This window comes from Mesoplodon mirus, assembly GCF_964341445.2.
Source record: "Mesoplodon mirus genome assembly, chromosome: 1".
In the NCBI taxonomy this organism is placed as follows: Eukaryota; Metazoa; Chordata; class Mammalia; order Artiodactyla; family Ziphiidae; genus Mesoplodon; species Mesoplodon mirus.
Window position 1 is genome coordinate 44,497,397 of NC_138976.1, and position 13,175 is coordinate 44,510,571.

General features: G+C 39.1%; 1 protein-coding gene across 12 annotated transcripts; it reads left to right on the plus strand.

Moving 5' to 3' along the window:
• Nucleotides 1-6: 6 nt before the first annotated feature.
• Nucleotides 7-12,251, plus strand: HNRNPK (heterogeneous nuclear ribonucleoprotein K). Of its 12 annotated transcripts, none has more exons than XM_082629000.1 (17): nt 389-475; nt 2,103-2,181; nt 2,289-2,373; nt 2,830-2,927; nt 3,604-3,660; nt 5,108-5,151; nt 6,029-6,101; nt 6,628-6,699; nt 7,203-7,316; nt 7,652-7,780; nt 8,384-8,691; nt 8,810-8,864; nt 9,176-9,259; nt 9,533-9,548; nt 9,625-9,707; nt 10,103-10,272; nt 10,984-12,251. In XM_082629000.1, the coding sequence occupies exons 3-17, from the start codon at nt 2,316-2,318 to the stop codon at nt 11,015-11,017; spliced, it is 1,395 nt and encodes a 464-aa protein (XP_082485126.1). In that variant the 5' UTR covers nt 389-475; nt 2,103-2,181; nt 2,289-2,315; the 3' UTR covers nt 11,018-12,251. The 12 variants fall into 12 exon arrangements, with proteins under 12 accessions (XP_082485128.1, XP_082485129.1, XP_082485126.1 ...); XM_082628999.1 differs by lacking the exon at nt 389-475 and adding an exon at nt 1,012-1,161; XM_082629004.1 differs by lacking the exon at nt 389-475 and adding an exon at nt 1,015-1,304 and having other exon boundaries at nt 11,044-12,251.
• The last annotated feature ends 924 nt before the right edge of the window (nt 12,252-13,175 follow it).

Genomic DNA, 13,175 nt, shown 5'->3' on the forward strand with positions numbered 1-13,175 from the left:
GAGTGCGCGAACGAGAAAGGAGGAGGGCTCTCCAGGCGAAAGCACTGTAGGCGCCATTATTCTCTGTTTCTCTGCTGCACCAACCTCCACGTCTTGCCTACTTCCCGGTTATTTGCGGCCTATAGGTAATTAGGGTTATTGGGGATTGGGTATTACGGGTTCGGGCAGGGGTTTGGCCTTCCTAAAGGCTGCGCTGACTTATTCCAAGTCTGGTTTTTCTCGGGCCCTTAGCGGCCTTACAGCCTGAAGGGAGGCGCCGGCGGGAGGCGGGGCTGTCGCCTCCTCCAGCGCCTTGATTGACGCGGCCTTGGGCCAATCGCTTCGCCCTCGCGCCACCGCTGTAGCTGGGGCAGCCTATCGGGCCCGGCGGCGGGGTAGGAGAGCGCGGGGAGGGAGGTGGGGGCCTACGCTCGTTCTCTGTCTAGCTGTGACCAGCTGAGGCGGAGCGGCCGCATAGGGACGGTAGCCTTGCCTGGTGAGGAATGGGGCTGGGCGAACGGCGCGTGGGGGCGAGGGCCGGAGACCAGTTTCTCCACTTGAGGGAGGTGGTTGGGGCTGCTTGGTGGTTGGCCTGTTCTGGGATGGAACGTTGCCGGGTTTCCCCTCCCCCACCTCCGCCATTTCCTTGAGCGTATATCTGCAGTCTGCGCTGCGGTACTGGAGGCTTCGGGGAGTCGCGAGGCTTGTGACGGTGGGATGAACTGCAGTTTTGTAGTGTTGGGAACTAGGTCTTGTGGGAAGGAGAGGGGGTCGGCGGGCGGGCGGGCCCCGAGGCGGTAGAGAACGCCTCTGCTCTCTTTGTGTGGGTCCCGGCGCACTTGGGCGCTCCCGGCCTGGGCCCGACGCGGGAACGGGCGAGCTGGAAGGGTCGGGGCTGCCACAGTTGCTTTGTCTCTCCCGCGGTGGGGGGAGGGCGCGGGGGACGAGGTCTCGGGACCGCGTGGTGGGTGGGGGAGGGGGGGCCGCGCTCGGCTCCGCCTAGTAGCACGTAGTCGCCATTACGCGGGCCGCCATTTCCTGTCGGATCCGGGTGAGGAGAGGTGCGGCGCTGGTGCTCTCGCCTCGGGAGCTTTTTCAACTCCTGTTGCTGGGCCGTTGCCGATCCCGGTATCCCGGGCGTTGGAGAGAGAACGGCATGTTTGCGCTCGGCTGGACACGCATGTACTTAGCGATTTTCACTGTCTGAGAAACGGTGACTAAAGGACCTGAAGGATATTTGTTTATTTTCATAGAGCTGGCGGTTGTTAAACCGCTTTACCCAAATCTTCCACCACACCTCAGTATTTAACTGAGTGATGAGCCAGGTTAGCGTTTCAGTTGGTCATTGGAATAGTGGAAGGCGTAGATAATGGCCTTGATTTTTAGCTCTAAGCTGTTTCTTCCTGGGGCCGCAGGTCGCCGCTTTTTGCCAGTCATAAGAGGAGAGCTAAAAGGCTGTTTGCAGTCCTATCGCCAGTGTGGTGTTGGAGGTATAATTGTGAGGTTACACCGCTTTTAACGTAATGTAAAATAGCTCGCTAGTTATGGTGTTGGTGTTCAGGGGTTCTGTTGGATAGTCGAGTAGTATTAGCAGTTTGGGTGTGCTCCTGTATCAGCTTTGCAGGTTTATCGCTCCAGTAGATTGACCTGCCGGTTGGGTATGGCTTGAATTCGCTTTTGTATTTGTAAACTTTAAAGATTTCAGAAGGTAGTTTTTCAAGTCACCAATGGAAGGAAAGCCAAAAATGGTTTAAAATCCCAGTGTAAAAATAATTTTGTGTATCTTTTTATAAATTTATATTTTTCGGGAACAATAGTGAGACTTGTGGGTTTATCGATATGCCTTACATGTGTCTAGTTTTCTTTGTATTTATCATATAACTAATTGCTGTGGTGGGACTTGATCCAAGGGCTAAAAATGTGTTTTTCCTTTTACAAAAGAATCAGATATGGTCTTTCGGTTTGTGTTTTTGTGTTTGAAGGCAATCGTTTGGAAGTTTAAGACCCTAAAACAAAGAAGCAAGTTTTAGAAATAGGTCTTTTGTTTGTTGTGTTCAAATTGGTGTTGATTAGTATTCAGTAATAACCAAAAAAGCAAAACTGATTTGTGTTGGTTTTTATAGGCTACTGCAGCACTAGGGTGTCAGTTGGTCCCGCCCAGAACACTTCAGTTCTGCCCTGCAAGGATATATTTAATAACTGGTACGTTCTAGAAACAGTCATCACTTTCCCTTGTTTTTAACATTTAGCAAGATGCACAGCTTACTTTTCAATAAACCAATTGTACTAGCCTCTTTATTTTTCAACAGATTGGTGTGTCCCTTTAATACAAGAAAATGGAAACTGAACAGCCAGAGGAAACCTTTCCCAACACCGAAACCAATGGCGAATTTGGTGAGAAGACATTTTAACAATTTTATTTTTGTTGGTATTGTTAATTTCATTATTACTTCCTATGTTTAATTTGAGATCCCTGTCAGTTACATCTGAGCGTTTATTTATAAACCAGAAGTAACTCATTTGCATAGGTAACTATAAACTGATTAAAAGAAAGCCAGTAAATGTAAAACTAATATTTTTCTTACATTTTGAAGTTTCTTATCCTTTGAAGCATTGTCACAGTATCTTGTGTTTGGAAAACCATTTGGAATGGAGTGCTTAAATTCATGCTTAAAAGTCCAAGAACCAGTGCCTTTGGCCTTTTAAAAACATATTTAAGATTAGCAACAAATCCCTTTAAACAGTAGGGTTAAAGTTTCTCTAAACTGTAGGTTAAAACTGAAATGTAATTAAACATACCCTTTCTTGAATATGCTGGTGCTTTCTGAAATTTGAACTGTTAATTTTTAGGTAAACGCCCTGCTGAAGATATGGAAGAGGAACAAGCTTTTAAAAGATCTAGAAACACTGATGAGATGGTTGAATTACGCATTCTGCTTCAGAGCAAGGTATAAATTTTATTCTTGAAACTTTGAAAGTGGTTCTTAGGTAGGAATTAAGAAAAGTTCTGATTGAACCTTCTGGGAAGCTTGCAAAAGCTTATAGGCTGCAGAATATAAAAGATTTGTGTAGCTTTTCCTAAGCAGACTTTCTAGGTTATGGTAATTGTGTTATTTTGCCAACAATTAAAAAGAAAGCCCTTAACATAGTGAGCCTGCTACAGGGCTGAACTAGGAGATGGGTGTGGATGATCCTTAAAGCATTAACGGATTAAAGATTGTGTCTGATTACATTGTGAATTCATTAGAAAACATCCTGGTTGGCAGCTTACCTGACTGATAATACACCTCACAGTGAGAAAGTGCCTACTAGCGTTTAAATTATTTAATTGGCTTGCAGAAAGGCATTGTAAAGTTAGTGCTATTGCTTAAGTTTTAGACTCAGTATATTTCTGGCGTTCTCAGTATTTCAAAGCTCTGCCTTGGTGTTTAGTCCCCAAAGCACATAGACTCTTTAATTTTTGCTAACCTGATGGTCTTGATATCCCCAAATAGATTTTCATCTCTATAACCAAAAAAGAGATTAGACGTGTGTGGTGTTTGTTTTTGGCTAAAAGCTTAAGAGCGTAGGAAGACACATTAATTCTAGGAAAAGACAAAATAAGTTTCTTTTTATTTTCTCCAGAATGCTGGGGCAGTGATTGGAAAAGGAGGCAAGAATATTAAGGCTCTCCGTACAGATGTAAGTATTAAAGAGTTTAAACTATTACACAGGAAGCTTCAGTTTATGTGTTTGTAGGATTACAGAATTGCATCGTAGAAATCATTTAATAGTCTAGATTCAAGCCTTTTATAATAATTGGTTACATAGGTGATTTTCAAGGTTTGACATTCCTGATTTAACAAAGCCCAGATTGAGCTGGGGGGGGGTCTATATTAAACCTCCTCACTTTCTAATAACTTTACACCAAATTATTCACTTCAAGCAAGATAACATCTTAATTAGAAATAACAATATAAAACTCCTTAATTTGTACCATTTCCCATGTATGAATCAAGTACAGTATTACTGAAAACCATTGCAGGTGGCTGATTAAACTCCAAAATTTTTATTCCTTTTTTTTTCAATTTGCCCATCAGTTCTTTAACAGCTTGCACATGGAGCACAAAGAAATTAAGGTTGCATGATTAAGATGTGGGTAAAGAATAGAGTAGGCACTTAATCTTACAACTGGAAGCCGTTTGTCAATGCCGATGATTTGTTTTGAGTCTTCATATTTTATAGTGGGTTGACTCTTGTGATTAGACACATTAAATGTTGGTATCACCAGAAGTGAGCATATTTATAGGACTTGGGTACACCAGATTTCCTAAATTTTTTTTCTCATGTACACACTCTTGATGTTTCCTTGCTAGAGTTGAGGCAAATAATAACTGTGTTGAATACTTATTTGGTATTTTTTCATTTCTCTCTTGGTCACAGATCTTTGTATGTTCCTCTTGATTACTGTAAACTGAACTTGAAAATTTGTTTAAATTTTACATACTTGCCTGTTAGGATCTAGGAGTGCGTTTTTAAATCTCCAGGAAACCAAACAGTCTTTAAGAGTTAGGGGTTTTTGGTGGTGTGGGAATTTTTGTTTTGTCTTTTATAAACCTCTTTCCTTTTAATCCAGATGTTCTATATAATTATCTGGGTTAATAATTTCCCCATTTCCTCAAGAATTCGAGTCATGACAGGTTTTGTGTCTACCCTCATGAGCCAGCCTGCTACTGAAACATTGTTTGTTTTAAAAAAAAAAAGTACCATCATTAAAGGTCCTTAAATGTTAAGCCACAGTCAGATATAGAGAAGTCCATTATTGTGTTAGTCTTCAGAACAACTTAAGCTTGTTTCATTAATTGAGAGTATGAGTATAGTTTGTATTAAATTAAAATTTATTGCTTTTCCCCCTTTTCCCTCTCCTTGTTTTTTTGGCCATATATCTCCGTTGCCCATGTACTGGATCGACTTACCCCTGCGTTGCCCACCATGACGTTGGCCCATCCGCCCCTGAACGCCCATGTGAAAACCCTGGTTGGCTATGCCCAAAAATGTGCTCGTTGCCAAACGGGTACCATACTTGACAACTTCTGATTGAATGCCCATGCCCAATGCCAACATCCACGAACGCCAATGACCAATGCAGTACAATGCCAGTGTTTCAGTCCCAGACAGCAGTGGCCCCGAGCGGTATGTCCCAACAGTTTATGCCTCACTGCCTGATTAGAAAGAGAGAAATGTATTTTATTACCTGCCTTTTATATAATTAAATAGTATCCCCTTTAGACGGTGTATTGTTTTTCAAGTTTCTGTCTTATTTTCCCCATTAAGTCTTTTTGTCACTGAACTTTTACCGTGAGTTGCCCACCCAAACGATCCACTAATTTTATTTCGATGGAAGGAGCACAGCTTCAAGTGTTGCATATTTGCTGCATTGTAAATCAAATTGTTACCGAAATAGTCTCTCGCTCTGTCTTTGTGGCCCACCTTGCTTCCCAACATTGCCTGTTCATAATTTTTTCTGATGAAATGCTAACTCTGGTTCACTTTCCTTCACTTCTCATTTGTGTTGTCTTTGTTTTTGTCTTGCATTTGTATTTGTTTTCTTGCAGAGCCCATTAGTGATCTAATTTCTAACTGGTATTCATAACCTTACTCCAAATATAATGTTCACCACTTGCATATTCCCCCACTTTGCCTAAGAGAAGGTGTGCCAGTTTTACCAATGTAACAGCGAGGGTATCCTTAATTAACTTAGTGGTGGCGGGGAACATAAGTATTCAACTCTGCTTCAGTTCTGGTCAATTTATTGCCCACTTAATCTGAGCCCTTCCAAGAGCCCATTCTCTGTCTCTCTGCAAGTCTCCTAATAATGTTTACCATGTTTGTATTGGCCATAAAACAAAATGCATGTGAAAAATGTATAAATAGGCTACTTTAAATGGGGAGGATTAAATAATTGTATGTTCTTCTCTGTAAAAGTTGTTTGACTACTGGTGATGACCACAAAACTCATTTTTCTTTTCCACCTTTTTTTGTACTATCTGGTATTTGTGATGTTTGACAGCATATTGAGTATCAGTGCTGATATTGAAACAATTGGAGAAATTCTGAAGAAAATCATCCCTACCTTGGAAGAGGTAGGCTCATTTTTTAAATGTATTTGGCAGTTGGGGGGTGCTTAAAGGATGTTTTAATGAGGCAAAATGGGGGAGGCGGGGAGGCATTGGCTATAACAGTTTTGTAGCAGCAATGTGTTACACTCTGCCACTTAAGGTGCAGGGTTATTATACCCACATTACTTGTTTGAAAATGTAGTCTAGCCACTGGAGTAGATAGGAACTACCTGTGGCCATACACTTTCATGAGGTTTAGCATATGTTTTATGGGCTTTAGTTTTAGAGGAGGTTTTGAGTTAGAATGATGATTGTGGGACTGTGTCAGAAAGGACTGTGTTTGATCTAGTTCAAGGAGTTTTAAATTTTATGTAATCACTTACTTACTAGGTGTATAGAGAATAGCAATGTATGTTGATTCTTAATGTAGATAAGCAGTTTCTTGTTACTTAATGATGTGAAATATGTTGTAGTAGCTTTACCAATATATGCGACAATAGCCTGATCACACTAGACACTTAACCTATTACTCTTATTTTTCTACTTTCAGGGCCTGCAGTTGCCATCACCCACTGCAACCAGCCAGCTCCCGCTCGAATCTGATGCTGTGGAATGCTTAAATGTATGTCATAGTGCCATTGAACCCCACTGAAGTATGGAGCCTGGCCCATAGGATCAATTTTATTTTCAACATAGCGTACTTTTCCCGTCTCTATAGAAAAAAGGCTTAAAAACATGATAAATGAATGGTCTTACAACTCACTGTTGACCCTGCTCCATGCTGCAGTGGGAATTAACTACATTTGCAAAGTGCTTTGCAGTCATTTTTATTATGGTGTTATTTGAATGTTAATAATAATTTTGTGGTAACAGCGACATGCTAAATGGCTGCAGTGTGGGTATGGTGTTGCAGGACCTGAAAATAAAATAGTTTTTTAAGGTGGTGCAGAATGTCCTTTTTGGGCCTGGCTATTGAGGATAATAAGCACATAACTGGTAAAGTTATTGAAATATAAATTCAGGTTGCTCACTGCAACAGTATATTGGTATGCTTATAGCAGATAAGTGTGTATTCTTGTGGAATCCTTGATTTGGGACTAAAATTTTATAACTCTCCCTCCGCAGTACCAACACTATAAAGGAAGCGACTTTGACTGCGAGTTGAGACTGTTGATTCATCAGAGTCTGGCAGGAGGAATTATTGGGGTCAAAGGTGCTAAAATCAAAGAACTTCGAGAGGTAAAGTGATAGTTTTGTTTTTTCCTGCCGTATTACTAGAAAATAGCTTTTTATGTGGACTTGGTTCTGTGGGCTTCTCTTATTCCCTTTTTGAGTTTCCTCCCTTAAGTTTATCTTGTTTGCTAATTAAAATATAACAAAGGCCTGGCCATGCTATACAAGTTATTTTGCCAAAAATTTATCATGCAAAGTCCTAGTGTTACTAACAAGCTTTTTATATGGGGGGAAATTTTACTGAAATACAAATTAAATTGTCTAAACCTGGAAATTTTTTTGTACTGCATTTCCTTTTTTCTGATTGATTAATGCTGCTTTTTTTTGTAAACCTGTTACAGAACACTCAGACAACAATCAAGCTTTTCCAGGAATGTTGTCCTCAATCCACTGACAGAGTCGTTCTTATTGGAGGAAAACCTGATAGGGTTGTAGAGTGCATAAAGATCATCCTTGATCTTATATCAGAGGTACCTTCAGAACCCTTTATTTTACTTGCGTTTAACTTTGTAAAACAGATGTCTTGTTCAAAAGTAGTTTGAGAACGTTTAGACAAATGGCTTTTACTTTTCCTTCACCTAACAATTTTCTATCACCCTGCTTTTAGCTATCACTTTAATTTAGAAATACTTTGGGAGAATCTGGAGAGTTGTCTTTACATTGTTGGTGAGGTTTTTAATAGCCTTTGGTCCTTCAAAAGAAGTTCCTATGGTTCCTCTATAGTACTACACTACATACCCAGGATACTGATCCCCTCAGCCCTTGGGGTGGTCACTTCTTCATAATCCCCATTGTGAAATGTGAAAGGGGTTTGTAGTCTGTTACTTAATCTCTAAGGGTAAAATAAAGCTGTTAATCCTTACCTCGCAAGCATTAAAACTCAATTTTTTTGTTTGAAACTCACCAGAAATGCATTTTTTAAATTCCTATCTTTGCATATATTCCTATCCCTATCTCGAGTACCTCCCAGGGATAAATACAAAGGGCTTGAAATGTTCTGTTTGTTAAAAGAATGGTTGGTGTGAACTAAGGCTTTTTCCTCAGTCTATAAAGTTGCTATGTTTTTGTTTCAGTCTCCCATTAAAGGACGTGCTCAGCCTTATGATCCCAATTTTTACGATGAAACCTATGATTATGGTGGTTTTACAATGATGTTTGATGACCGCCGTGGACGTCCTGTGGGATTTCCCATGCGGGGAAGAGGTGGTTTTGACAGAATGCCTCCTGGTCGGGGTGGGCGTCCTATGCCTCCATCCAGAAGAGATTATGATGATATGAGCCCTCGTCGAGGACCTCCTCCACCTCCTCCTGGACGAGGTGGCCGGGGTGGTAGCAGAGCTCGGAATCTTCCTCTTCCTCCACCACCACCACCTAGAGGGGGGTAAGTTTCTTCCATCCACACATAAACGTACAAGAAGCTGCACTTTATGGGTAGAGGGGGTAGGTTTTTATTTGGTATGTGTGACCAGCTGAGATTACAACAAGTACTATGCTTGCAGAGATCTAATGGCCTATGACAGAAGAGGAAGACCTGGAGACCGTTATGATGGCATGGTAAGAACTTTGATATTTCATCAATGTATTTATGAGTGCTAAAAGGGGTCTTAAAGTCGGATAGCTAACATTTTGTTCAAGATGATTAACTGAGGAGTTTTGTCTTACAAACGGACTTTTGTAGATAGCCGCTTAAATCATTGTTTTGGGTGTTTGCTGGGATATTAAGATTTGTTCCATCTTTGTTTCCCCCAAAATACATGATTACTGCCAGTTTATATAGAGATGTGAAATAGTAATTGGTCATATAAAAATGGTGATTCAGACAAATATAGTGCAGGTTCATATTAATAGTTTTATCTGTAACACAGGTTGGTTTCAGTGCTGATGAAACCTGGGACTCTGCAATAGATACATGGAGCCCATCAGAGTGGCAGATGGCTTATGAACCACAGGTTGAGTATCATGGATGTTTATTATTCATGTCACTAATAATTTTAACATTCTTGTTTACTCATCGATAAGTGTTTTATTTCCCCCCATATAACTTTTTTGTTTCTTGGGATGCAGTGTACCTGAATGGTTTCTTCCCCTGAGGATTGTTTTTGAAATTTACTAGGGAAGATATGGGAGGACTTTGGTTTCCTAAACTCTGGGGGATTTAATGTTAAAAGACCTGAAGTTTTGAAGGGGAAGTAATTTTCTATTTTTTTCTGTTCTGTTTTTAGGGTGGCTCTGGATATGGTAAGTTTTTTTCTTTGTGAAATCAAATATTATTTCATGCTTTGTAAATGAACTTAATACTCATTATTTAAATCAGATTATTCCTATGCAGGGGGTCGTGGCTCATATGGTGATCTTGGTGGACCTATTATTACTACACAAGTAACTATTCCCAAAGATGTAAGTATCTTTAATATTATAAGGGACATTTAATAAGTCATTTTAAGTTCCCTGGTTTTTAATAAAAGGTTTTAACAAAAATATTCCATTTTAGGATTAAAATTGTGTTTCAAGGACTTCAGCTGAGGTGTCATTCTCCAGTTGAAGCCTTGTCAAAAGGTGTTCAGTACCATTAAAATGCAGTTAGGGTTCTGAGCCCCTGGTTCATTTATTAAAGGAAATGTCAATGCGTGATGTAACTACATTGTAATTCAAACCTGGACTAATGTGGGGCATTAAATTAGCACAACATAGTCAATACGTTGTACAAAGTTAATAGTCTTGATGGTCACTGAACATACAGGACAATACTTTGAAAGTATATAATAAACACTTGTTTTTAAAACTCTTTTCAGCTGGCTGGATCTATTATTGGCAAAGGTGGTCAGCGGATTAAACAAATCCGTCATGAGTCAGGAGCATCGATCAAAATTGATGAGCCTTTAGAAGGGTCCGAAGACCGGATCATTACCATTACAGGAACACAGGACCAGATACAGAATGCACAGTACTTGCTGCAGAACAGGTCAGTTTGTTTAGCTTTTTGTTAGCCTAAAGATACTAAAACCTTAAAAAGCTTCTCTTCCCAACTGATTTTTCTTTTTAGAAGCCATGGTGTCTCAACCTTTTGGGGACCTAACTTCTAAACATTCTAATAGCTTTGCTTTAATTTTCTTCTGCTTTCTTACTAAAAAAAGAAGACATTCAATACTAATCTTGCTGGAAGAAGCCTTAACCAAGCAAACCTCTCATTTCTCTGGTGAAAACTGCTGCCAAAACCACTTGTTATAAATTATACAGAGCCTGTAGAAAATATAGAAGATTCAATGGATGTTGGTCTAGTTCTGTGTGGAAGACTAGTGATTTTGTTGTTTTTAGATAACTAAATCGACAACAAATCACAGTCTGCCATATGGCACAGGCCATGCCTCTACAGGACAAATGATTGGTGCTGTAAAATGCAGCATTTCACACCTTAACTGACATTTCTTTGTCTTTTCTACCAAATATTAACAACTTTTGATTTTCTTAATTCTGCTCTACTAATGTCTGATTTACTGTTAATCTTTTTTCTTGGGTTTTACATTGCTCTAATTTGTAATTGCTAATGTTTTAATTCTTATCTCTGTAATGGACATGTTTATCATTTTAATTTAGCATTGAAATTGTCTTAATGTTGATTAAGATGTTACGAACAAAAATTCTAATTCGTACTTTTTTTTCTTTTCTTTTATAGTGTGAAGCAGTATGCAGATGTTGAAGGATTCTAATGCAAGATATTTTTTCTTTTTTATAGTGTGAAGCAGTATTCTGGAAAGTTTTTCTAAGACTAGTGAAGAACTGAAGGAGTCCTGCATCTTTTTTTTTTTATCTGCTTCTGTTTAAAAAGCCAACATTCCTCTGCTTCATAGGTGTTCTGCATTTGAGGTGTAGTGAAATCTTTGCTGTTCACCAGATGTAATGTTTTAGTTCCTTACAAACGGGTGGGGGTGGGGGAGGGTGTGCAAAAACTAACATTGAAATTTTGAAACAGCAGCAGAGTGAGTGAATTTTAATTTTTGTTCATTGTTGGTGGTTTAAAAAAAAATCCCCCCATGTAATTATTGTGAACACTTTACTTTGTGATCACTGTAACATTTGGGGGGGGTGGGACAGGGAGGAAAAGTAACAATAGTCCATATGTCCCTGGCATCTATTCAGAGCAGTGTGCAGAATGTAATGCTCTTTTGTAAGAAACGTTTTATGATTTTTAAAATAAATTTAGTGAACCTATTTTTGGTGGTCATTTTTTTTTTTTAAGACGGTCATTTTTCAAATGGCTGAATTCCCCCCAACCTGCCCCCAAACTAAACACTAAGTTTAATTTTCAGTCCTCTGTTGGATATAAATAAACACATCTCTTCTTGGACTTAGGCAAAATATCCTGGCACATTCAGTTCTGGTGATTTCTTAAGTGATTTGAAAGTCCATTGCTTGGGAGGAAATTCCACCACACATTCATGCTTATAATAAGCTGGGGATTTTTGTTTGTTTTTGCAAATGCTTGCCCCTACTTTGCAACGATTTTCTGTTTGTAATTGTGAAGAACCAAGGTGGGGAGCAATACAACAGATGGAGTAGTTGGTATAAGTATATACCAGAAGCCTAATGGCAGCAAGTTTTATTAATCAGAATAATACTTGGTTATGGAAGTGACTGATGCTTAATAAATTCTGATTATTTTTTATTAGATAATTTCTCACCTATAGACTTAAACTGTCAGCTTGGTAGTGTCTATTAGTTAAACTTTGTAAAATATATATATATATTCTTGTTTTTCCATTGTATGCAAATTGAAAGAAAAAGATGTACCATTTCTCTGTTGTATGTTGGATTATGTAGGAAATGTTTGTGAACAATTCAAAAAAAGATGAAAAAAGTTCCTGTGGATGTTTTGTGTAGTATCTTGGCATTTGTATTGATAGTTAAAAGTTCACTTCCAAATAAAACTCCCAAAATGCTAGATTTGATGTGTGCCCAATTCGAACAAAGGTTGATTGACACCTGTAAAATTTGTTAAAACATTCCTCTTGTAAGGAAATACAATAATCTTAAATTATATATTTTTCGTGTGAAGTGTTTTTCTAGCATTTATAAATCAGATATGATAGGGGTGGTAAGTTAAAAAATTACAGTAGTTGGGCTCTTAGTTTTAAAGGGGAGTCCAGCATAAGAGCTGAGTCATTCCAATTCTACAAGTCCTCCTATTCTCACATTACCTGTGAGCTGCTTTGAGTTTCTTAGGTTTAACTTTAAAATAGTTCCAGTTTGTTGTGAGAGTGTTTACAGATAAATGTAAAATTTTTTTTTTCTGGTTCTTGGCTTGTAAATCCTTAAAATGCTACCTGTTATCTTCCAACTGTCCAGAAAGCCTGAGAACAACTCAGCAATTACATGGAAAAGAACTCATGGATGCAATTCTGTTTAAGTTTAGAAAACAGGCTTGCGTATGATAGAAGAATGTGAAGTGAGCAGAATTTTCTGAACTATGTATGACTACTACATGCAAAGGTTTAAAATTTCAGTGATACCCCTTTTAGTTTAGGGAGGGAGATGGGGTGTTCTCTTGATAAGTGACAGTGATACCACAGCATCACTTAAAATGCTACCTGTGATAAGGTTTCCCCAACGGTGAAATTAGTCTGAATTGCCACTTGGGTGTTAGTTTCCCTCTTGGGTATTTTAAGTATGGGTAAGCTTGGGTTGCATAGGGTCAGTATAGTGTACTTATGTTGAAATGTGCCCCTCCCCTAGAGAAAAACTATCGGTAATGACATTTTAGTCAAATTGTTACTTACATTGGAGGAAAGTATCCCTGGAGAGAACACTGGCTTTCAAAGTTTTCGTTTGTCATTCAAAAATTAGTTGTGTAGGGACTTCCCTGGGGGT

What these genes read in the sequence shown, in the direction of transcription:
- HNRNPK (XM_082629002.1), top strand. Translation starts at nt 2,316, where the DNA reads ATGGAAACTGAACAGCCAGAGGAAACCTTTCCCAACACCGAAACCAAT. An exon ending in GACAGCAGTGGCCCCGAGCG is followed by an intron (nt 5,152 to 6,028) that starts GTATGTCCCAAC and finishes GATGTTTGACAG; the next exon opens with CATATTGAGTATCAGTGCTG. An exon ending in AAATCAAAGAACTTCGAGAG is followed by an intron (nt 7,317 to 7,651) that starts GTAAAGTGATAG and finishes AACCTGTTACAG; the next exon opens with AACACTCAGACAACAATCAA.